Source organism: Rhipicephalus microplus, chromosome 1, assembly GCF_043290135.1.
Source record: "Rhipicephalus microplus isolate Deutch F79 chromosome 1, USDA_Rmic, whole genome shotgun sequence".
NCBI lineage: Eukaryota > Metazoa > Arthropoda > Arachnida > Ixodida > Ixodidae > Rhipicephalus > Rhipicephalus microplus.
The window spans coordinates 12,751,322-12,777,586 of NC_134700.1; the positions used below are offsets into that span (position 1 = coordinate 12,751,322).

At 43.4% G+C, this 26,265-nt stretch overlaps 1 protein-coding gene and 1 non-coding gene across 6 annotated transcripts in view; both read left to right on the top strand.

Annotated features, from left to right (window-relative positions):
* Window positions 1-26,265, top strand: part of rho-7 (rhomboid family intramembrane serine protease rho-7) — a 376,470-nt gene that overhangs the window by 125,236 nt on the left and 224,969 nt on the right. For all 5 annotated transcript variants that reach the window (XM_075887456.1, XM_075887447.1, XM_075887453.1 and 2 more), the window contains exon 3: window positions 10,069-10,191. In XM_075887456.1, the coding sequence (XP_075743571.1) occupies window positions 10,117-10,191 (75 nt within the window). In that variant the 5' untranslated portion in view covers window positions 10,069-10,116. The remainder of the gene's footprint in view (window positions 1-10,068; window positions 10,192-26,265) is intronic.
* On the top strand, window positions 21,192-21,263 carry TRNAT-CGU (transfer RNA threonine (anticodon CGU)). Its single transcript has one exon. It is a non-coding gene; the product is annotated as a tRNA-Thr (tRNA).

Consider the following 26,265-nt stretch of genomic DNA (forward strand, 5'->3'; position numbering starts at 1 on the left):
TATGATAACAAAACAAATGCTTCGTCATACGCTTCCAAAGTTGTTAAATGAACTCCAATGTGAAATCATTTTAGAGACAACTGGGAACAGTGCAATCAAAGCATTCTTTGCCGCCAAGGATTGATGCTCTTTCTTTTTGTCAATAGTATAGGTTCTGTTCAACGAGTTTTCAAGTTTTAACTGTTTTCTCTTCTTTTTGTCTTTCTTCAGTTATTTTTTTTTTTGCATGAAGAAATACTGATTGCCATCTCATGATTATGTGAATGATTTACCATTAGATAGTGTGCACATTTTTGTATTGTATAGTGTTTGTTGTAAATATTGTAATACTGTGTTAGTATAAGTATTGTATTATGTCACTACTGCATAGTCACTTCCATGCTCTCGCTGTATGCCACGTAAAACGGGGGCTCGAGGCTTCTCAAGTGGATAAATCCACTTTTTCTCGAGCCCTCCTGTTCCACAACACACACACTTGTGGACGAAATAAAGTTTTTTTTTTAGTAATTTCTCTATATACACCTGGATATCTGGATGAAGTTGTTAGGAGATTATAAGGCTCATTGCATAACCAGACTGTCCGTTGAGTTCAGTAAGGAGCACATATAAATGTGGATATAGCTTTTTCTGAGTCACTGTGCTATGTTATTTTCTTTGTTCCCTGACAAAGCTTTCTTGTGTTTTTGCACGTGCATTAATTTTCAAAGTATGTACTTTGTAAGCTAACGTGTGTAATTCCTAACTTGTAGTTGTGAACGCATGTCTGTGTACGCGTATTTGTGTATGTGCACACGTATGAGTTTGTGTATGCTCGTGTGAGCCTGGGTTTGTTTGCGATTGTGTACGTCAGTATTTTTGCAGGTGTGCCTGTGGTGCAAGCCTATGTGTGTGTTTATGGGAGTACGGGGATTTGGTATGTCTGTAATCATGCCTGTGTGTGCATGTGCCATGCACTTATGTCTGTATATGTACGCCTGTGTGTGCGTACATTTGTGCATGTCTGTATTCATGCGTGCGTATGTGTGTGAGAGCCTGCTTGCACTCGTCTATGTATTCGTGCGCTAGCTTGCACATGAGTGTGCGCACATATTTTTTGTGGGTATGTATGCACCGGGGTGAGTGCGCAATTGTGTATGTCTAAACTGTAATCATAAGGTATTTTAGTATTAAAATCTTTTGTATGAGCAGTCGGCTTTTTTCTTCTTTTTTTTTTGAGACCGACCTAAGTTGCAGAGGTAATGGAATACAATATCTCATCGTTCCATTCGAATGGAATACAGGTGTGCACATTAATTCCATTCTGGCTTTTTGGTAGCATGACATGAATTTTTCGCTGCAGATTTGATATAGAAGGCCGTTGGGTCCACTTATTTTGTTGAAATCATTAGGTAAACCACCACATTATATTTAGGTTATACCTTCTTTGAGCACATCAGGATCACAATAAATGGGAAAAAAAATTTAATGTAAATCTTATACGTTTAAATTATAGCGCTTAACACGCCTCCGCGTTACGGACAGCCGTAGCGTAGATGGGATAAACCGCTCAGCCGCTAGTTATTATTCATATTTTTTAAGTGCTTCCGCTCTTACTTATCAAAGTGCATTAAAAATATATCAGTGACTGTGTTCTGCATGAAGTCTACTTTTGTCCAGGCATGGTAGACGAAGAAAGTACTTAACAGGGCAAACGACAGGAGGGAATAGAAGAGACAAGAACAGAGCTCTGAACTAACAGCCGAATATATTGCAAACCAACTGCAATATATAGGAAAACAGAATCTCTCCATAACCACGCACATCAGCAAAATCGCACATACATGTGCCAAACGGCCTACATTAGCCAGTCATATCGGTGGACCCTAGATAACTGATTTGACAGTCGTGAAGAAAAATTGAACGTACGCTAACACAGAAAGTACCAAATTGCTGAATAGGGAAGTCTTCGCTAATCTCACACTTGTGCTGATGATTTTTATATCGCCCCATAATCAGACACTTGTCAAGAATTGGCTGACAGCGACACTTTTTACAATGGTCCACCAAGTAGGCGGAGAACGAGGCCTTTTAGAGAGTAAGCGTGCTCCCTCAACTGATCATTAATGCATCGGCCAGTTTGGCCAATGTAACAGAGCCTGCATGTAAACAATATCTTGTATACAGTCACTAAAACACATTAAACATCGCGCGTAGCATGTTTCTTAGTGCATACTTCTTTCTTGGGTCCTTCACTGTTAAGTTAACCCTGTGACACAGCCTAGCGAGCTTGTCACGTGCGCAGAACACAACTCGTACACCTATTTCGCCAGTTACCTTCTTTAGCTTATGGGAAACCTCGTGTACGTAGGGAATGACAGCCGTACTAGAATGTGGCTAGAATGTTGCTTTGTCCCTTATCAGGCACTCTTAGTGACGTTAGGAGAGTCTCAGCGATATAAGTTAGCAAGGGATTATGAAAACCTGCTTGTTGAAGGCGGTGAACTTGGTGTGAAAAACTGCATTCTATCTGGTGGTGACAAGAGCTAGTTAGAGCTGCCTTAAGGCAGGAAAAAGCAATGCTATGCTTGACTAGCTTAGAATGGGTGTACGTAAAAAGAAGAAGGCTCGCACTGCTAACATACATGGTCCACCAAAAAAAGCATTTCTAGGTCTAGAAATCATAGCTTGTCATCAGAAATAAGCTGTGACATTGATTCAAGTTGCTTAATTTCATGCCGAAATACGCCAAATATCTCACCGGTGGTTTGCCAAGGGTCAAATTGGTCGATGCAGTAAAACACTAAAAGGTAAACGGAGCAGAACACTTTAATTGTGCTTGTCTGATGAAGGTTAGCCATGAGACTTCTGTCTTACCGCGCGAGTAAAAGGTCACTAAGAACCGGAGCTAAACGTGAGCCAATGCACACTCCTTCCCGCTGAGTGTAGAAGGTGTCCTTGTGAAGTACAAAGGTCGAAAGTAGATAAAAGCGCAGTAGCTCTAAATACCGGTGAACATGAATTCCACATGCATTCTGAAACTTGGTGCAGCCATAACGCTCAATGCACTGGTTAACCTGATCACACACAAGGTCATGCGGTAAAGAATAAAGCAATTTCTCAACACCAACAGAGAAGGCGCTTACTCGTTTTGGGCACTCAGTCCGGAGGTAATCACTGATGGTGACTGGGCTCTTGATTTGACAGGGTTCATCAATGGGCAGGACAGCTAGAGACCTCCGAAGATACAATGCAGCAGGATGCTGCCAAGTACCGCGCTCAGAGACGATGACTCTGATGGGATTGTCTTCTTTGTGTGTCTTCACTGAAAAAAGATAGAGAGGCTCAGGCCTTTTGCTGTTTTTCAGACTTTGCCAAAGTGGTTAGCCCAACTTTGTCACTCAGTTTTGCCGCTTGCGTCCTCACTAGTTTCTTTGGTGGCTGGGAGCACATTGAAATTCTTTCGCATGGCTTCTTCAGTCTTGCTGTCATACAAATTTTTTGGTGTAAGCACAAATCTTCCTTCTTTATCAGATTGGAGAAGCTTGACATCGGCCCTTCGTAGGCTGGCGACCACGGCACTAGACCGTTGTTGAGCCTTCTTGACGTTTTGCGGAAGGCACTCGACTCCCTCCTGAACGAGTCGACCAATTTCGTCATCTTTTTCTCGTCCAACCGTGCTTCTTACCAGGCTAAGCAGCTCCTCCTTGTCCAGGTTTGGATGCTCGCAGAATTTCAATCTATTTCGCAACATCTTTTTTGCACCTCCAGGAACAGCAAGGTCTCCAAGGATAATGACTTCTTGTCCTGGTGGGGTACGTCAGCCTCTCTTTTTTTGGCAGCCAATGTAGATACTGGCCCCATAAAAACTTGGCTGATTGACGTGATAAGCGAATATACTGATGAAAGTACTTCTCCCCCAATACTTTTTGGTGCCTGCTTCAAATTTGCACTGTGAAGGCATTCTGTGTAGTAGCGGACCTGTCGGGAAGCATAGGAGCGAAGGATACGGCAAAACCTGTTCGCATGTCCAGTAGATGGAGTAAGCCTTCCAAAGAGACGCAGTGTTTTAGTGTTTTACCGCATCGACCAATTCAACCCTTGGTGAACCACCGGTGAGATATTTAATGTATTTTGGCATGAAATGAAGCAGTTTGAATTAACGTTGGAGCTTATTTCTGATGACAAGCTACCATTTCTCGACTTAGAAATGCTTTTCTTGGTAGACCATGTTTGTTAGCGGTACGAGCTCTATTCCTTTTACGTCTGCCCATTCTGAGCTAGTCGAGCGTAGCATCGCTTTTTCCTGCCTAAAGGCAGCTCTAACTCGCTCTTGTCACCACCAGATAGAATGCACTTTTTCACACCAAGTTCACCGCCTTCAACAAGCAGGTTTTCCTAATCCCCTGCTAACTGCCATCGCCGAGACTCTCTTTACATCACTAATAGTGCCTGGTAAGAGACAAAGCAACAGCCTACTCAACAAACCACATTCTAGTAGGGCTGTCATTTCCTACATACACGAGGTTTCCCATAGGCTAAAAAAGGTCCCTTTGCTCCAAAACGCGGTAAGGGCCCTCATACTTTGGGATGAGTTTTGAGGAAAGGCCGGGGGTTTGGTAAGGAATTAGCCATACAAGTGATCCCGGGGAATAGCTGTGGCTTCGTGAAGAGTCAGCATTGTTTTCTTTCTGGCGCTGCTGTTCTTGTGACGTAAAGGTACGTGCGAGTTCACGGCACACTTCTGCTTTTCAGGCAGCTTCGAACACAGATGGACATTTGAATGCATCAGGACGGTATGGAAGGAGAGTTTCGATAGAGTGGGAAAGTTCGCGCGCATAAAGAAAAAAGAGAGGTGAAAATCCAGTGGTAGACTGTGCCGTGGTGTTGTATGGGAGCATGATTAATGGCAGAATGCGATCCCAGCTAGTGTGATCAGAGGTCACATACATCGCGAGCATATCGCCGAGGGTGCAGTTAAATCACTCCATGAGCTCGTTAGTCTGTGGGTGGTATGCCGTGGTCTTGCGATCAACGACATGGCATTCAAAAAGCAGTGCTGCGACGACTTCTGATAAAAAGCTTGATTTCGATCACTTAGTAGCTCTCGAGGTGCACCATGTCGTAGAATGAAGCGATGGAGGACGAAGGACGCTATGTCTCGCGCAGTGGCACTTCGAAGGGTGGCAGTCTAGGCGTAGCATGTTAAATGGTCTACAGCGACTATGATCCACCGAATTTCATCTGATGTTATTGATAGAGGGCCACAGAGATCAATTCTGATTTGTTCAAAAGGTTTGGCAGGGCACAGAAGCGGCTGAAGCGCACAAGACAAGTGGAAAGGTGGAGATTTGCCGTGCTGACAGTCAGGACAGCACATAAGAAATTTTATAACAAAATTATACGTTCCGTGCTAGTAGAAGCGATGGCAAATACGTTCCTAAGTTTCGAAAATCCCGGCATGACCACATTGGGGATCGTCGTGAAAGGAGGTGCATATTTGTGATCGCAAGCTGTTGGGGGACAACCAAGAGCTATTTACGACCCTCAGGTGCGTAGTTGCGTCGGTGGAGAAGCCGATCAAGAATGGCGAAATGAATAGCTTGACGTCGCAGAGATTGTGATAACGCAGTTGTCGACGATCCAGAGAGACAGTCAAAAAGTGAAGCGATCCACGGGTCCTTGTGTTGTTCACTGGCAAAGGAGTCAAGGTCGAGAGATGTGATGGAGTTGGTACCAGTGGTTCCGCAGGTCGAGTCTGCAAGTAAAGGCGAACGGGACAGGGCGTCGGTGTCAGAGTGCTTGCGTTTGCTGTGATAAATGATGTGAATGTCGTATTCCTGTATTTGCAGTGCCCAGCGAGCTAGGTGGCCAGAAGGATATTTTTATGTCGGGATCCAACAAAAAGTGCATGGTGGTCCATTATCAGGTCGAATGGGTGACCGCACAAATAAGGGCGGAACTTGCGAAGCGCCCACACTAGCGCAAAGCTCTCCTTTTCAGTGACGCTGTAATTGGCCTCATCTTTGGTGAGCATGCGACTCGCATAAGCGACGACGTATTCGGAGTAGCCCGGCTTGCGTTGGGCGAGGACAGCGCCAAGGCCAACTCGCTACCATCTGTGTGAACTTCCGTTGCAGCTGTTGGGTCGAAATTCCAAAGAATGGGAGGAGAGGTTAGCAGACTACGGAGCGTGGCAAATGGGGCGTCGCAGTCAGGAGACCAGGATGAAAGGTCTGTGTCGCCACTTAGGAGGTTGGTCATTGGTGACATGATCTACGTGAAACTTCAAACGAAGCGCCGGAAGTACGAGCATAGTCCGACGAAACTGCGTAATTCTTTCAGTGTAGTAGGTTTCAAGAACTCGGCGAATGCATGAACTTTTGCAGGGTCGGGTAGAACACCATGCTTGGACACCGATGTGCCCTAAGATGGACAGGTCTCGCACAGCAGAGCGGTACTATTTAAGGTTCAGTGGGAGCCCAGCCTTGGTTAAAAATGTCAGAGCCTGTTGAAGCCGAAGCAGATGTGTAGGGAAATCGGGAGAGAAAACGACAGTGTTGTCGACGTAGGATAGACACACAGCCCACTTCATACCATGCAGTGTCTTGTCCATGAGTCGTTCAAACATGGCAGGAGCATTACAAAGCCCAAAAGGCATTATGTTAAATTCCTACAGGTCATCTGGTGTAATAAACGCAGTTTTATGGCGATCAGCTTCTGCCATAGGAACCTGCCAGTATTTAGATCGTATGTCTAACGAAGAAAAGAATTAGGCTCCTTTGAGGCTGTCAAGGGGGTTGTCGAAGCACTGTAATGAATAGACGTCTTTCCACGTCACCTTGTTTATTAACCAGTAGTCGACGCAAAATCGAATCGATCCATCCTTCTTTCGAACTAGAACGACAGGAGATGCCCAAGGACTGTTCAATGGTTGAATAACGTGACGGCATAGCATCTCTTCGACCTGGTCGTTGATGACGTGATGTTCTGCAGCAGGCACGGTACGGTCTTTGACGCGATGGCTGGTGGGAACTGGTGTCAATGTAGTGGTGCACTGTGGAAGTGTGGCCCGATTGCGGCTGAGAAACGTCGAATGAATTCGCGAAGTGCCGGAGAAGATTAAGAAGCTAGGTCGGTTCTTGAGCACTTAAGGTGTCGGCGATGAAACTCGAGAAAATGTCACTCGACGAGCATTCCAGTGGAAAAAGGGCATGAAGCTCGGTCGAAGCGCTACTGCACGATTTGTCTGGCATGTTAAAAAAGGAAGGAGAATCAAGGTACTCCACTCGACCGAGACGTTCGCCAGCAAGTAGCATAAGCGATACAGAAAGGGGGTTGTGGATGAAACTATTGCTTTGGCCAGCAGTGACGTTAAGTGTAGCAAAAGGCAAGGAAACAACTCTGTGGCTCATGAAAATGTTGGAAGGTGTAAACATTACCGTAGCATCGTTATGGTCATCGCAGCAAACAGGGACAACGGCAAGAGAGGCTGATGGAATTTCAGTGTCCTCACGCACGACGGGTTTTGGTGACCGATCAAGAGTTTCGTGCAAAGGTTTGTCACACAAGTGCGAAAATTGAACTTCAGCGCGTGGGCAGTCGATGACAGCATGATGATACAGAAAGCTCTACCCAAGGATAACGTTATGCGAGCACATCGAGAAGACGATGAACGTGACAACGTACATAGAGTCTTGGATGAATATGCAGGCTGTACTGGTGCCAAGAGGTCGAAGTGGTTGTGCACTTGCCATACGAAGCGATAGTCCAGAGAGCGGCGTAGTCACTTTGCGTAGGGAGTGGCAGAGCTGGGTGGCTATAACAGAAACGGCAGCACCTGTGTCTACGAGGGTAAAGGTAGAAACATCAATGACAGATATGGCGACGACGTTAGCAGGTGAAGTGCGAGGACGTGGGCATTTCGACGACGGCGCTGTCCTTGCCTCTGGAAGTGCGGCGTTCAGTTTTCACAGTTAGAGAAAGCTGGTCGGCGACACATTGGGGACAGTGATCGCCTGCGAGAAGACGGGGAGCGGGGAGAGTGAGTGTGTGGTGGGGGCTGGGGTGACTGAGACTCGGGAAGCTTAGTGTAGCCTTACTGCGGTGAGGGATAGGGAGCAGGTAGGTGCATGGGCTCTGGGTCATACGGGAATGGCCGAGTAGCGCCATGGAGTGGTTGGAAGGGACGGCGACAATATCGTGCCACGTGTCCTGGAGTACCGCAACTATAGCAGATCGGTCGACTGTCAGGACTGCACAAGGAATTGCTGACTCGCGGTGCAGCCGAAGGTGTCGAAAGAGAGGCGGAGTGGGGAGCAAGTGAAGAAATCGGTGGCAAATGCTGCTGGCGGGGTCTGCTGCGTACCACCTGGACATACGTAAGAGGTGTGGCTGTGGGCTGCATAGCCGGCGCATGGGCGACAGGCATGGCCACAGGCTGCTGGTGGGCAGCAACAGTAACACCCTTGAGCTACCTCTTCGGCAGTAAAGTCGCGGAGCGGTGAGGACAGACGAGAGGACGGCGGCTGTTGCGTGAAGGCTATCAATGACAGTTGCTGAGCTACTTTTTCAAGCACAAAGTCTTTAATATCTTGCAGGGTTGGTGAGTGATTGGGAACAGATGTAAGACTGTAGAGTCAGTCGGCGTGTGAGGAAAATGGCCGAGTCAGGGGGCGCTGCTTCCTCAGCTCGTCAAAACTTTGACATAAAGTGACAAGTTCCGTAACAGTGGCAGGATTACGGGCCAGGAGCATCTGAAACGCGCCGTCATTTATCCCTTTGAGGATGTGCTGAATTCTCTCAGACTCAGGCATGGCGGTGTTCACACGGTTGCAAAGATCAACAATGTCTTCGATGTAACCGGTGAATGATTCCGATGGCTTCTGGGCGGGAGTCCACAAGCGTCGTTCGGCCCTGGACTTGCGGACAGTGGGTCAGCCTAAAACGTCCACAAATGACGTTTTGAAGATGAACCACGTCGAAATGTAGTTTTTGTCGTTGTTATACCACATTTTGGCATCATCAGCGAGGTAAAAGATGACGTTCGTCAACTTGTCCGCGTCATCCCACTTGTTGTTTGCACTCACCAGTTCGTAGTGGATGAACCAGTCGTCCACGTCGTTCCCATCAGCTCCGCTAAAAACCATGCGCTCTCGCAAGCGAAGAATGCCGGGGGTGCTTGAGGATGGAGTGAAAGAGCCAGGTTGCGCATTGTTGGTGGCCTTGATGGCAGGTAGCGTTCGGTTGCACAGGTTTAGGCGACACCGAATGGCAGCACCCTCCACCAATTGAAAAGGGGTATATTGGTGTGTGTTGCGACAGCGGCTCTATGATTAAAACACAATAGGGACAGAGCAACGTTCAGGCAGATGCCGGCGACGATCAGCACGAGGCGAGCGAGACGAGCCCAGAACCCTACTGGGTTCTGGGCCCAAGCGGTGGCGATGCGTCTTGCCAACGATGCGTTTTCTTCTTCACACCTTTTATAAGAGACACTGATATAAGAGACAAATGGGCATAAGAGACACCAGTGTGTCTACAGTAAAATGCATGTTGATAAAAAAAATGCCTACATGATGGCCTGCTTATAAGAGACATCTCATATAAGAGACAAGAATGGCTGCCCGTAGTGTCCCTCTTATAAAGTTGTTTAACTGTATATGAATCGACCAACCTGTATCTTTTTCCACCAAGGCCAAAGTATAATCACTGTCACACTTAACTTTTTCCAGCATACGACCTCATCATCCTGCAGACCAAAAAGTGCCATGGCATTTCCTGTGTTACTGTGGTGTCATTAGAGACTGACCTCTAAGCTTTCCAGTATAATAAAATATGAGAAATTACCATAAAAAGAAGTTTCCTCATTTTTTAAAGTTGAATTTCATTAAGTCCAAATATATGTGTTCGAAAATACATAAAGAACATGAGCTGAAAGCATGCAAGGAATGTAGCGAGCAAATGCAGTAATCCTGCTTCTTAAACGTATAGTATCGAAGTCTATATATGCCAACATGCATGTGAGTCTGCGAGTGCTGTGCTACCAGTGTCATCAGGCTAGATCGTGAGCCTGGCACGTTCTTGTTTCAGTGCTGCGGGGCGTCCTTCCTAGGCGCAGCTGTGTGGCAGTATGAACGCATGCGACATGAAGCACGAGCCATCATTTCCCAGCACTGGACCTGGGAGCCCAAGCGAGGCAGCCTGCGACAACAGGTCAGCTCCAGAGACATCCATATAAATAATATTTTTATATTCAACAGGGGTGCAACAGCTGCACCAATTGCACCACTGTAATACGATTCCTCAATTTTGGGCTGAGCTGCGCCAAAACATTGAAATTTGCTGAAGTTGTGCCTTGCATCAAAATGCCCAACCAGCCTCGAAATTTTTTCATGTGCGTCAATTTCAGCCAGAAATGGAGGCCACGTTGGCCGCTTGCAGTTTGCATCATCAATTTAAGTGCACAACCCTAACCCTAAACCACAATGTAAGATATATACTTGTTAGGTCACAACTAGTGTTAGGGTAGATGACTGCATCCTAAATTTTTCTTGCCTGGTGGATTATCGGTGATCACGTGAAAAGTAGCCGTCGTTGGAATTGTGGTGGGGGCGCCACTCACATGTGGTTGTCCTAAGAAAGGTTTTTGCATTTTACAGTGAAAGCTGCATATGGATAAGAAAAACGAAAAACTGTTTGACATCCGTGTCACGAGCAGTCTCCATTAGTTATCACTTATGCTGTTCTCAGCGTCGTACCCAAAAACGCATGCCATTGGCTGCGTTGTGAATGACGTCGTCCATCGCGTCGTAGCCAGGGCACCAAGCTCTCATGTATCAGTTCTTACTGAGACCTTCCACATGGAGCGGCGGCAGTGAAAATGTGAGAGAGCCCACAATTTGCCGGGCTGAATGCTGCTGTCCGGGCACAAAAACAGCCCCGGTAGGCCAAGTGCCGGAAGAAACTGAGTACCGATGGTATGGCAGCCTTCCAAGCCATGCTAAATGGCGAACAGGAATGCAAGCGCTGGTGGCGGGCGGATGCTGTAGATCATGTCGCCGAATTAACTCATGATGTCGAACGCTTGCAACAACGCTGCACCGAACAAGCAGTGTCGTTGCAGACACGACAGCTTCAACATGACGATTGTGGGAGCGCGAACGCTGGGTGAATGCCCGTATTTGGCGGGAGTTCTGCAGCGGAACTTTGGCTTTGTCGGCAACCCCTGTAGCCTCCTGTGGTTTGAAAATAACCACTGTGATTAACACATTGCGAAATGCATTTATCCACTCATTACACTTCTCCAGGATCGAAATCATGCAAGGCACAATGTGCGGCATGTAAAATAAACACTGTGGTAAACTCACGCCAAGTGTGTGTCTAACCTCATGAAGAAGCACCAACATGCAACCAATAATTGCGAAAGGCTTAAGTGCAGTGTCGGGTTGAACCCACGGCTGAACGCCGGGCCGCACGTTTCAGCTTTCGCTAGTTGACCATTTGTACGAAGTGCTTAGGCTGTGATTGTTTTTGTCTTCTGGTTTTCATTTACATCTTACAACATAAAATGGCTTAAAAAATATGAGTGTGTGAGTATCAAATTTTTCAAATACGAATTGAATATCTTGAACAATCAAAAGATGTCATTTTGTGGGCAATTAATCTTTTACATTACTATATATTTATGTTTAAAGCAGTACACTAATTAACTATTCTAGTCTGTGATTAAAAAATAAATAAATAAAGCTAGAATTCCATCATCTGTACTTGCAGAGAAGTATATCATTGTGCTAAATAGTTGAGCTTGTGAGTGCGATGTCTCGGGTTCAATTCACATGGTAAAGAAACCTTTTCTGTCTTCTTTTTTTTTATGTGGTAGCACTTTATTGTGTACCTCTAATATTGACTAGTGAGTACGAGGCTGGTGGTTAGATTCCTGTCATGGTAGCCGCATTTTGATGAGGTGAAATGTAACAATTAACGCCAGTGTACTTAAATTTAAGCTATTATCAAAGTGCCCTAGGTGGCCACGACTTATCCGGGTTCTAGAAGAACTCGAACTTGTTTTTGAGTTAGTGGCTTAGTTTGCTGAGCATTTTGTAACTGGCTCAAAGTTGTAGGAACAAGAAAGGAAAAAAAAAGAGAGAGAACGGGTACTAATTATCACCCGTCCTGTCTTTTTCCTGCCCTCATTTTTATATTCCTAGCTTTGCACCAGTTACCAAATGTTCAGCAAATTATCCGAGTTCCCACTATTAGTTTGGTACATACAATTCTAGATTTAATTGTTTTCTTTTTAATTTTCGCCCCTGTTCTTACTAATCGAGACTTTATAAGGCAAACAGGAGTACATAGGGTGTCTTTCAGCTACACAGCAATAATAATTATCTGGCTTGCTTTCCTTCTCTTTCTTGAGAACTATGCGCTGGCTACGTCTGTCATGCTAGTAGCCGCACGATTGTGTCAGAGTACCGAGCGCATGGTGACGATGCAAGAAAGGCATGCGATATCGATTGATTACTGTTGTATGACATTGTGGGACACAAAGATGCACCAAATTTGTTATTTTTTCTAATTAAAAGTATTTCTTTTTGTACTGCAAGCACCTTTGGCATCTGTGTGTCTGTTCGTCCGTCCATCTGTACTTACATACATACATACATACATACAAACCTACATACATACATACATACATACATACATACTTATTTATTTTTATTTATTTATACAATACTGCAGACCAATTTAATGGTCCAAGCAGGACGGGCAGAAAAAAGAATGTTCACGCACATGCAATGCAATGCAATATAACAAAAACCATGAAGCAACAAAACGCAGAATTCACTTGGAACTACAAAATAAACAAGCCACGGTGAAACCGACTTTTCGCACAAACATAGCAGGGTTTTCAATCCAAATAAAACTAGAAAATCACGCACAACTTCAAGAAACATTGCTAAAAACCCGAACGTCAGTAATTAAATGTTTCTAAAATGATCGTGTAGGGCTGTCATAAAATTTCCACTAAAAATTCTTTCTGGCCATTTATTCCAGTCATCTACCGTGCAAGGAAAATATGAAAACTTAAAGGTATTTGTTCGGGCAATGAATGGGGATAAACTGTGGCTATGTGTGTGTCGTATTTTCCTCGTGGTGGACGGACTAATGAATGGAGTGGGTGATAATCCAGTCTTACACTTAATTAGGGATACCATAAAAGCTAAGTGGGCAATTTGGCGTCTAATGTGTAGTGGTTGGATTTTATTGAGTGCCATGATACCTGACGGAGAATCACTTCTTTTATATTTATTATAAATAAAACGAACAGCCCTCCTCTGAACCTTCTCCAATTCGTTAATGTTTTTGTTCGTGTGCAGATTCCAAACAACCGCTGCATACTCCAGTTTAGGTCTAATTATGGAATTATACGCTAAAAGCTTAACGTTACTAGGTGTACCTCGAAGTTTATGCCGTAAAAGACCAAGTTTTTTTAGCGCTGAAGAAGTTACCTGCTGAACGTGGTCGTTCCAATCTAATCTGGAGTTCAATATGATACTTAGGTATTTAAACTTACCAACCTCCTCGATTAAGGTGTTTTTAATTTTGTACCGGAAAGTTATGGGGTTTCGTTTCCTGGTTATACGTAAAAGAACTGTTTTTGTAGTGCTAATTTTCATGCCCCATTTGTCGCACCAAGATGATATGTCACATAAAGCCCTATCTAGCCGATGTTGATCAGAAGCAGACTGCACTTCAGTATAAATCATGATATCATCCGCGAACATTCCAATATTCACAGTATCACCAACCACAGACACTAAATCATTAACATACAACAAAAAAAGCAGGTGCCCCAGCACACTTCCCTGGGGCACACCTGATGTCACTGTTAGAGAAGAGGAACAAGTACCATCGATGTCTACAAATTGCGTTCGATCTTTCAAATATGAATTAACCCAATTTACAAGTGTAGAAGGAATTCCTGCTTGTTTAAGTTTTAAAAGAAGGCTACCATGAGGAACCCTGTCGAATGCCTTGCTTAAGTCTAAAAACAAAACATCAATTTGCCCGGAGTGATCTAAGATTGAACTAAAACTATGAACGGCGGTGACCAACTGCGTAACGGTAGAAAATCCCTTTCTAAAACCATGTTGGAAGGGACTCAATGTTTTATTTTTTTCCAGTACATTAAGAATATGGTTAGCTACAATATGTTCTATCATCTTGCAACAATAGCACGTTAAGGAAATTGGTCGATAATTGTCAACCTGGAAACGGTCTCCATTTTTAAAAACTGGAATTACCCTAGCCATAAGCCAATCATGGGGCAGCACGGACGTCCGAAAAGGTTCACGAAAAATGACTGTCAAAAACCGAGCTAAAGATTCTGCATAGCGACGCAGAAAGGCGTTCGGGATTTCATCCGGGCCAGTAGTGCACTTAGGATTTAATCGCAGAAGCATTTCAAAAACTCCTTCAAAAGAAACAAGCTCGATCTGTTCCGAATGAGCCTCCATATAAAATTCATCACCTTGATCGTTTGAAAACACAGAATGAAAAAAGGAATTGAAAGCGTTAGCAATGGAGAGACAAGATGTTTCCATCTTGCCATCAACCAATAATTGATCGACCGATTTACGTGCACTACGGATGTGATTCCAGAAATTTCCTGGATCGTTTAAAATGAACTGGGGCAAACTTTCGCAAAAATACCGAATACCGTTTCCTTGCGGATTTTACGCTGCTCGAAAGTTTGGAGACTAACATATTTAAGACATCACAATCGGAACTGCGAGTTTTCTTGATACGTTTAATTTGCCGCTTTAGGTGAATAATATCTCGGTTAATCCATGGATTGACCCTTTTGGTTCGTTTTTTCTTATCAGGTATAAAAGACTTTAAACAAAGTTTGCAATGCTCTTTAAACATTTCCCAAAAATGCCGCACATCATTACCTTGAAAGCTTTCGTAAGCTATGTCAAGGTAATCCAAAACAGACTCGTCCCTCGCCCTGGAGTAGTCTTTGACATATGTAGGCTTAACTCCCGTCAAACGTTTTTTAGGTTCCAGAAAGACATTGGTAACTACAACCTTGTGATCAGAAATCCCGTCACTTACATGAAATGAATAATCAGAAAAACTGCGATCTAAGAACACAAGATCGAGTACGGACCTAGCTGTACCGCAAATTCTAGTGGGCTCAAGAACAACCTGGTTTAAATTATGAGTTAGCATAATGTCGGATAGAATATCAGAGTGCTCTGCGGCTCCGACACATCCAGTAGGCCAATCAATACCTGGTAGATTGATATCGCCAACAAGCATAAGCCTGGTTTTGCGGAAACTAAACAACAAAATACATACATACATACATACATACATACATACATACATACACACACACACACACATACATACACACATACATACATACATACATACATACACACACACACACATACATACACACATACATACATACATACATACATACATACATACATACATACATACATACATACATACATACATACATACATACATCGAGCCAGCCACCTATGTCTGGGTGCTCTTGTTATCACCCCCTTAGCTTGGGGTAAACCAAACAAAGTGGCTGACTGGGCTAGTTGGTTTAGCATACCGTATTTACTCGCGTAATTCTCGCACCCCCCACATCGCCCAACAAATATACGATACCTTTTTTTCCTCAAGTAATTATCGCACCCAAGAAAACTGCCGCAATAATGTTGTCTGCTCGTTTCAATCACTGATGATGATGGATGAATGTATGGATGTGGCTCTATCCTTTAGATTAAGTGGCGGCTAACGCCACCTAGCCGTAATACTTAGTTAACTAACCACAAGATTTATCTTTTTTTTTTTACTTTAAATAGTGAGGTTGAGGATCCGTACTTTGCAGTGAAGGGTTTAATCTTCACTTGTGCCTTGACTTTAGCCACCAATCAGATAACCTCATTCTAGTTAAGTCTACCCGCTTAAAGTCTATTTTGCCCTCCCGGTCCCTAAACCCCAGTGCTTTAAAAAACTCTGCGCCATCATCCTGAACTATAGGGTGAAGCCCTTTACAGAACATTATCAAGTGTTCGGCAGTTTCCTCCTCCTCTCCACATGCACTGCATACCGTGTCTACTCCTTTGTATTTGGCCCGATATGTCTTGGTTCGCAATACTCCCGTTCTGGCCTCAAACAGTAGAGAACTACCCCGAGTATTATCATAGATCCTTTCCTTGGCAGTTTTCTGCTTAAAAGTTCGATAGATCTCTAGTGCGGACTTTTTAATCATGCCAATTCTCCACATGTTAGCCTCCGTTTCCCTCACTTTGTTCTTAACCGATAGTTCTTTTTGGTTTGGCCACCTGCTGTTTTCTAAGTATTTACCAGTCAATTTCTTGGTTCGCTTCCTCCATTTTGTATCGACATTCTTCATGTACAAGTAGCTGAAAACCTTCCTAGCCCAACGCTCCTCCCTCATTTCTCGCAATCGCTTCTCAAATTTTATTTTGCTGCTAGCTTCCCTGCCCTCAAATGATGTCCATCCCATATCACCTTGTACTCCCTGATTTGGTGTATTCCCGTGAGCTCCTAAAGCAAGCCTACCTATTCCACGTTGCTTAATTTCTAATCTTGCTTGAACTTCTAATCTCATGCACAAGACAGCATTGCCGAATGTCAGCCCAGGAACCATGGCCCCTTTCCATATTCCTCTCACATCATACCTATCGTAATTTCACAGTGCCCTCTTTTTCATCACGGCTGCATTCCTGTTACCTTTAGTCGACACGTAAGCTTGTTGCGGTAAACATTGACCGCGAAGTTCTGGTGTGGATAGATAATTACCTTTCAGGCCGCCAACAGTGTGTAGTATTAAATGGCGAAAAATCAAGTTTTGTAAACATCACTTCAGGGTTGCCACAGGGCTTAGTCCTAGGGCCACATTTATTTTAATATATATAAATGACATTTGCTCAGGAATTGATTCTAATATACGGTTGTTTGCAGATGACTGTGTCTTGTACAGAAAAATTAGAAATGAGAGTGATGTCGCCCTGCTCCAAAGCGACTAATCGCGCATCCAAGAATGGTGTTCAAGGTGGAAAATGACATTAAATGCCAATAAGTGCATTCATGTTACTTTCACACGTAAAAACCAAGTTAGCTTCAGAGTATGTAATCTGTAATAGTACAGTAACACAAAAACCGCATTATAAATATTTAGGTGTAATTTTTTTAGCCGACAGTTCATGGAATGCACACGTTGATTCAGTTGTTGCGAAGGCCGCCAAGTCACTAAATTTTATACAGCGCAGCCTGACACAAGCGCCGGCATGTTTGAAATCAACGGCGTACTCAACATGCATTCACCCTATGCTTGAATACGCCTGTGCCGTGTGGGACCCCTGGCAAAATACTTTAAGTTACAAACTTGAAGAAATACAAAATAGAGCTGCAAGGTTTGTCCTAAGCCGGTACTCATAAAATGACAGTTGCACCAATATGAAAATTGAACTAAGGTGGGAATTACTCTCATCGCGTCGAAAGAAACTGCGGCTAAAGGTCCTGTACCAAATATTTCTTGGTAAAACCGGCATTCGAAAAGAAAAGTACCTTCACAGTCTTCATTATATCTCTTCGCGAAATGATCATTGTTTCAAGATTTTAGAGTACCGTACTAGATCTAATTTGTATGCTAATTCATTTTTTGTTCGTTCCATTAGAGAATGGAATCACTTATCAAATGAACAAATGTGCTGTATTAATGAAGATGTGTTTTTCTCGACATTGTAACCCCCCTGCTGCAGCGCCTTCGGGCTAAGCAGGGTAATCATTGAATAAAGAATAAAGAATGAAATAAAACATATAATTCGTGTTCCCTTAGGTACTCGGTCCCTTTGCTTATCCATACGCCCAGATATTTGTATTTATCTGTTATCTCTAGTGTGACTTCCTGTATCCTAAGCTCACACCCTTCATAATCATTAAAAATCATGACTTCTGAATTTTCCTTACTGAATCTGAATCAAAATCTAAATTGGTTTTATTTTGTCATCGAATCAATTACAAAAATTTGTGTATACAGAAGGAGGTCCCATAGTCAGAGACTGAATCGGGACCTCCTACAGTAGTGAATATAGAAAAAATTAATTGATGCAGCAAACAGTGGTACAGAAAACAGGTAATGAAATACATCGCAGGTAAAAACGAAAAAGGAGTTCTACTTAAGAAAAACTATAGCAGAAAGCAGCAACAAAAACTGAAATAATACAACTTAAAAGTAGAGGTAATTCAACTCTTCTAAGTAGTTTTCAGATAACTACCATGGTGAAAGATAGCAAAAATAAACTACGAGAAAAGAAAACTAAACAGTGACTTGTGATATCAGCAATGTAGGATGATGATGTGATGCTTTGTTAACGTTAGGTTGTGAGAAAGCATGAAAGGGAGCGGGAGTAATAGAAGTCATCAAAACTATCCAGATAATGGAATGGATGAAAGGAAAGTCTTCATATCTTTTTTGAATATGCCGATTGATTCCGAGGCTTTTATTCCTGAAGGTATGGTATTCTAAAGATGGATTCCAGTGAAGTGGGCTGTTTGTTTGCTATAGTTAATATGAACTATAGGTGAGATAAAATTGTGATTTTGTGCAAACCTTGTCAAGTTTGTATTCTCTAGACTAGATGGAGGCATTATACACAAAGGAAGCTGATTTTCTATTTGCTTGAAAACTAGTTTGCCTAGATTATATTTGAAAGTTTTCTCGACCGTTAGGATGTTGTTGGCATGCAGGAGTGCTTTAGCATCACTGCGATAATGACTGTGGGTAAGAATCTAACCTATCTCCCTCATTACCGCAGATGTCCATCAATCTCTGCAAACCTTCCTTGTTGTCAGCCATTAGCACTATATCATCTGCATACATTAATGCTGGTAGTGCCTGATCAATGAGTTTTTCTTGTTTGACTAAAGAGAGGTTGAAGCCAAGTCCACTTCCCTCTAATTTGGCCTTTAATCCTTGTAGGTACATCATGAATAACAAGGGTGACAGTGGACACCCCTGTCTAAGCCCCTGTTTCACCTCTGTGGGCTTGGATACCTGTTTTTTTACACTTTAAAACCACCTTGTTACTTTTATAGATTTCCTTTAAAAGATAAGTGACTCCATCTTTCACACCTAGTGTGTCCAGTATTCCCCACAAGTCCTCTTGAACCACGCTATCGTACGCTCCCTTGATATCCAGAGAGGCTAGCCACAGGGGCCTGAGTTCCTTTTCTGCTATTTCGATGCACTGCATCAGTGAGAACAGATTGTCTTCCAATCTCCTGTGTTTCCGAAACCCATTCTGCAGTTCCCTCAGCACCCCCTCATCCTCTACCCATGCCTGCAGTCTTTCCATTATAATCTGCATTGCCAGCCTGTAGACAACTGATGTCACTGTTATAGGACGATAGTTGTTTATGTCAGCTTTTTCCCCCTTTCCTTTATAGATTATGCTCATCCTGCTAAGTTTCCATCCATCGGGGACTTCACCATCGATTATTGCTCTGCTCACTGCCTCTCTCAAATTCTGTTTAGACTTCGGACCCAATGTCTTTATCAGCATAAATGGAATGCCATCTGGGCCTGTTGATGTACTACTTGGAACCCTCTTCTCAGCCCTTTCCCACTTTCGCGAAAATGGAGCCATTGCCCCACTTGATGCATCATTGTCTATTGTGGTGCATAAGGCAATTCTTTGTTGAAATTTTTCTGTCACCCTTGTTTCTATATATTCAATAGCTTCGTCCCCTTCTAGCCTATAACCTTGAGCTATAGTTGTAAACCTCTGCTGTAGGCTTGTTTCATTTCTTAGGGAGTTTAGATGGTTCCGAAATTTCGCAGCTGCCTTTCTGTTTTTTTTATGTAATTCTGCCAGCGACTGAGCACCCTTTCTTATAATATTTTCATTGATCAGGAGGGATGCTTCTCTTCTATAGCTTAGAAAGAGATGCCATTTTCTTTTGGCATCATCTGTCGGTTCACCCCTCTGCTTAGCATGTCTGTGTTCCCATGAGGCTTCCTGACATTTCGCTATGGCTCTCTTAACTTGCTCATCCCACCAACTCCTGGGTTTGTGTCTTCTTTTCCGGGGTGGCTTGCCACGTGCCTTAGCAAGCTCTAGCTCAAACAGTCTAATTAGATTTGTGTATGTCTGCACTGTTTTATTATCCTCAGTGAGTACTTTCTCAATTTGTTTAGTAGCTATTTCTATTTGACTTTCTGAATAAAAATTTTCGTGTAGTTGCTCATCATGTCTCTTTCCCACTTTTGCTGCTCTTCCAAAACTTAGCTTGATACGTTTGTGATCACTCCTCAGACTTCTGGAGCCACCTTCATCTATGTGCATTCCCCTGAGCTTATCATACATCCTATGTGACATCAGTGCATTATCTATCGTCGACTGCAGCCTTCCTACCTCCCATGTTATTTGCCCTTCACACTTCTCGGTACTGTTGCAAATGATCAAATCAAGCCTTTCACACATATCTATGATAATTTTGCCTATTGAGTCAGTATACCTATCTAGTATATCTTCTATATGCGCATTCATATCTCCTAGTATAATTATCTCGCACTCTCTTCCTAATTCCTTAACGTCCTTCATGTACACTCGACCATTGCCTCGTTTTCCTCTTTGGCCTTTGCTCCTGTCCACAAGTACACCAAACCAAGGAGTGTCATTTGCCCTGCCACTTTCCCTTTTAGCCATAAATGTTCCTTGCACTCCTGCTTGACCCTTTGCCAGGCTGTACCCTTTGCCAGGCTGTACTTGCCAGGCTGTACGTATGCATGTGGGAGGCCACTGCCTCCCACATGCATACGTCAATTAACTCACGGCCCTCAGTACCCAGCCGCTGCGAAGCAACTGACCATGGGGGCGGTCAGATCTGCAACGCAGCAGAGGGTGCTAAAAATACACTTCTTCATCTATTCATTAACGAGGGTCTCGTACTGGCAGACTTGATGCCTTTAGGTTGTATACGAGGGACTATTGGTTAGCTCTCTGCTCGTAATAAGTTCACGTGCTACGCGACGCCAAAACAGGCTCAAAAAGAGTGTGCCACACTCGTCGCCATAGCTACTGGTGGTGCTGACTGACACCCCCACATTTAAATTCACATATAAACCCAATAAAGTGGCTGGGGGGATAACTGCCGTGGTAGCTCAGTGGTAGAGCATCGAACACGTCATTCGAAGGTCGCAGGTTCGAATCCTGCCCATGGCAAGTTATCTTTTCACCCACTATTCTTTCTTCATATTTACCTTACAATTCGGTCTAATATCTTCCCCTATACTTTTCTTGGCATTATTGTCTGTTATATTTCATTAATACTGTGTAAAAACACGGAAAAACGAGTCCTTTAGTACACACTTCTTTCTTTATATATATATATATATATATATATATATATATATATATATATATATATATATATATATATATATATATATATATGTATGTAAGATAAGGAAAGATAAGAAAAAAAGTGTATACTTAAGGGCTCATTTTCCAGTGTTTTACACAATATTAATGAGATCTAACAGACCAATGCCAAGGAAAGTATCATCATCATCATCATCATAATCAGCCTGACTACGTCCACTGCAAGACAAAGGCCTCTCCCATGTTCCGCCAGTTAACCCGGTCCTGTGCTTGCTGCTGCCAATTTATACCCGCAAACTTCTTAATCTCATCTGCCCACCTAATCTTCTGTCTCCCCCTAACCCACTTCCCTTCTCTGGGAATCCAGTGAGTTACCCTTAATGACCAGCGGTTATCCTGTCTACGCGCTACATGCCCTGCCCATGTCCATTTCTTCTTCTTGATTTCAGCTATGATATCCTTAACCCCCGTTTGTTCCCTAATCCACTCTGCTCTCTTCTTGTCTCTTAAGGTTACACCTACCATTTTTCTTTCCATTGCTCGGAAAGTATAGGGGAAGTATAGGGGAAGAAAAGGAAAGTATAGGGGAAGAAAAGGAAAGTATAGGGGAAGATATAAGACTGAATTGTAATGTAAATATGAAGAAAGAAAAGTGGGTGAAAAGATAACTTGCCATGGGCAGGATCCGGCTACTGGTGGCGCTGACTCACACTCCCTTGTTTAAATTCACATCTAAACCCAATAAAGTGGCTGGGGGGATAGCTGCCATGGTAGCTCAGTGGTAGAGAATCGAACGCGTCATTCGGAGATCACAAGTTCGGATCCTGCCCATGGCAAGTTATCTTTTCACCTACTTTTCTTTCTTCATATTTACATTACCATTCAGTCTTATATCTTCCCCTATATATATAGGTATATATATATATATATATATATATATATATATATATATATATATATATATATATATATATATATATATATATATATAACCTCTCTGTTGTTCTGTCGAAATTCACTATATAACCAGTTCTCACTTTCTCTTGACAGCTTATATTGTGCTGCTTTCCAAATCTTCGATTGGTGTAATGCCTTTGGAAGTTGACGAATGCTTGTTTATAACAATGTTTGGTATTATAACTGTAGTTTTTTCAAGTGGGTCAGCAATCAGAAGTGTCAGTAGATGGTGGTGCTTTATGGTTTGCAAAATATAACTTGTGTGCGTGTGTGTGTGTACTTGCACGTGTACACGCAGTTGTGTCCTGGCCCCCTCCGCCTCAATTATTAGTGCCTGAGCAATGCCCCATAGAACGGGCGCTGTTTACACACATCGCGTCTCTCGTCAAACTACGTTAGACTTGAAATATTTTTTAGACCTATATTTTTCAGAACGCAAAGGGGCGAGCATAGGAAGGGAAAGAGAAAAGGTGTTTTTAATTCGCACATGTAAGTTGTTACTGTACACATATCGAACACGAAACTACACATGTGCTTGACATCCTCAGCACTATTTTTTCGTCTGTTATTACAAGCAGGCATACAGCACAACCGTTACTTACCTGCAAGGCATTCGTCCAGGTTCTATTTTGTCATGGTGCCCGAAATCAATTTCGCTGAGCACTTGAAAAGTACCTCTATGCACTTTTGAGGCCACGTGGCTAACAACAGGTTTTGTAAGTGTTGCTAAGAGTACAATAATCGCCTGGAGAATACTGCGTAGCTAGCAACGGGGCACAAAGCACAAAGCATTCCCCGCCACGGGTCAGCACGAAACCTAAGGAAGTGCACATGCTGCCACTGCTCATTGCTAAACTGGCTACACTGCACAGCACATAATCGTAGCAATGCCACCATTGTTGTCATTTCCATGGTGTAATTTTCCGCATTATTTCTGTAGCCTGCTGGATGAGCATGCCTTGTCCTCTCATTCCTTTTTCCATGGCTAAAACCAGCTCAGATCTTTTTAACTTGGGTGCCGCCATATTGCCTGGCAATGGCACCGTCCATAGTCTGGCAACCCACTGGCATGTGCAAAACTTTGCGTTTGGATGAAAGGTGCGCTTGCAGTTGCAATTCATCATCTTCATTCACGAATAAGTTTTAGAGCAAAAGGACAAGCCACGAGAAGAGAAGATGACTACATGAGCGCCCGTGTAGTAGCCTTCTCTTTTTGTGTCTTGTCATTTTGCACATAAATTTGTTTCAGGATGCACTTTAAGCACAGCATGCTGGAGAAGAAAGGCACTACCATAGTCTTGTGCCATATTTGCGTAAGTTGCTAAAGGTTTCTAATGTGTGCATCTTTGGTTCCAGGCATGCTATATTGTACACGGAGACTCCATATTATGAGAGGCGCTTTGAGTGTGGCATATTCAGGGAGCTGCGGACAATTATAATGTGTGCCCAGAGATCTATGCGTGTGCCTTTTAATAGACAGATTCAGTTGGGCGTCCGCAGCAGCTTTGTAAACGTAGCCTTTCAGCCATTTCGTATGACATGCTAAGTTCACAAAGCTGTTGTGGAAACTAAACTAAATCTGTCCAATATCCAATGGAAGCGTGCACATGCTGGGCTGCTGCGATGCTAAACTAAAACTGTATAACAAGCTGAGACCATTAGGTGTGTTTTTGTGCACGCTACCACATTATTAGTGATGTAATCATTTATAATGGGCGATCATTTGCTGATTGCAGATTTTGTCTGCACTACTGATGAGAAAATATGTCGCTCTGAAATGAGATTTTGTGTGATGCCTAGTAACAATTGCATCCATATTGAAAGTGCAGCTGAGTAAGTCAAACGACACATTGAAGCCGCAAGTTACAACTATTTCAAGTTATTCAACTGATTCATGCTCTAGTTTCGCCTGACTACTGTTAAAAATAGAGAAATATTTATTTTGAGCAAGTCCGATAACAGCCACTGTACCTAGACCCTGAAAAGAAAGGAGAAAGGGTTTAATCTTAGCATTACTTTGTTAAATCTCATCTAAATGACTCACCGAACAATTCTTTAGTGAAATAGAAAGTGCGAGAAGAATGTCCATGAATATCAAATAAGCAGTTAAGCAGTAAAGGCCTCGCTTACATACTGTATATCTGTGTGAGCATAGCCAACTTTGGACATTGTAGACAGTTTTTTTCTTTTGCCATCATTTTCTGTATGTTTCAAATTGACAACATCGCTCCTCGCATCGTGTATATGTTTCACCTGCGTGTAAAAGCTCTTGAGTGTTGGGAAGGAAAATGGCCGAAGCAGAGATGAAAGAAGCTGCCCATCTCCGTCGCATGGAGGGATCGTGCGATATCACCCCACGTGCGAGGTCGGCCATTAATTGCTCCTCAAGAACAAAGGAAACGCATTGCTTTTATTTCACTTGGTGAAGGAGTATGAAGAAGGAACACCAAGATATTGTTGGGGTGGGGGCTGCGTGGCTGGCACTGCAACTGAGCATTAGTGTGAGTAGGGACTATCCTCTTCAGGGGACGGGGTAAAGGCTCATTGCAGTGCCCCCCCCCCCCCCCCTAAGTGACCTGGTGAGGTGGTCAGCCCCCCTGCCCCCTCCTGCACCCGACTGGTCGTGAGCACTATCTCCGCATGAGCAAACGCCTCATATATCATTCTGCGTGCTGTCATCTTATTGCTTTGTGCTATCACCACTGATGAGAGAAACTACACGAAAACAACTTTGCTGGAAGCGGCCTTATTCCCATACACCAATGTCTTAGTTACCAAAAATCGGATCAAAAGGAGTGAGCTGCTAGCCTTGCTTCATGTAAAATTAGGATGTTTCTATCGCATTCACACTATCTAGCAATTTTGGTGAAAGATTGTTTTTTGTTCAAAATTCAAGGGACAGATTTTTCTACCCCACAAACTCTCGAATTGGGCTCGCCAGCTTAAAGCGAGTGAGTACCAATGGGTATGAGAATGTATGAGTACGCATGCTAGTGAGAGCCTGCCTTAACGCGTTAATGCGTTAACGAGGTGACCAAGTACAGTTATTTCGCAACAGCCGAAACAGCATTAGGAGGAGTTCAGCTGGAGACCAGCGTTGCGGAATACTTGGAGAATACTGGACAGTCGCTCAAGATGGCTTGCAAACGTTGGTGAAAAAATAATTATATCATCTAAGTAGCATAAGCAAGTGGACCATTTGAAGCTGCGCAGAAGGGAATTGATTTGCCGGCGCATTACAAAGCCCTAACGGCATTACTTTAAATTGGTATAACCCATCAGAGATTACAAATGCTGTTTTTTCTCGGTCCCGTGGATCAACAGCAATCTGCCAATAACCAGATCGAAGGTCAACAGCGATCTGCCAATAACCAGATCGAAGGTCAATGGACGAGAAAAACTTTGCGCCATGAAGGCAGTCAAGGGCGTCATCTATTCTTGATAAGGGGTAAACGTTCTTCTTAGTGACCTGTTGAGATGTCTTTTAATCGACGCAAAACCGCCATGTGTTGTCCTTTTTGACAAGCACGACCGGAGATGCCCACGGACTAGATCAGTGTTCGACGACGCCTTCAACGAGCATTTTCTTGACCTCTTTCTGGATGACAGAGCGTTCGGCAGTGAAGACACGGTAAAGGCAGTGATATATTGGGTTGGCATCGCCAGTGTTGATGTGATGGTTCACAACTGATGTCTGGCCTAAAGGGCGGTTGTCAAGATCGAATATATCCGCATAGGATGTCAACAGACGGTGGAGGTCTTGTGCTTTGGAGGGCGAAAGATCTGGCGCAATCATTTTGGCAATTTCAATGCTTGACAGGTTGGGCACAGTGAGAAAGTTACGTGCGGAGTAGGTTGCTCAGCCGATAGTTCAGAAATATTGCAC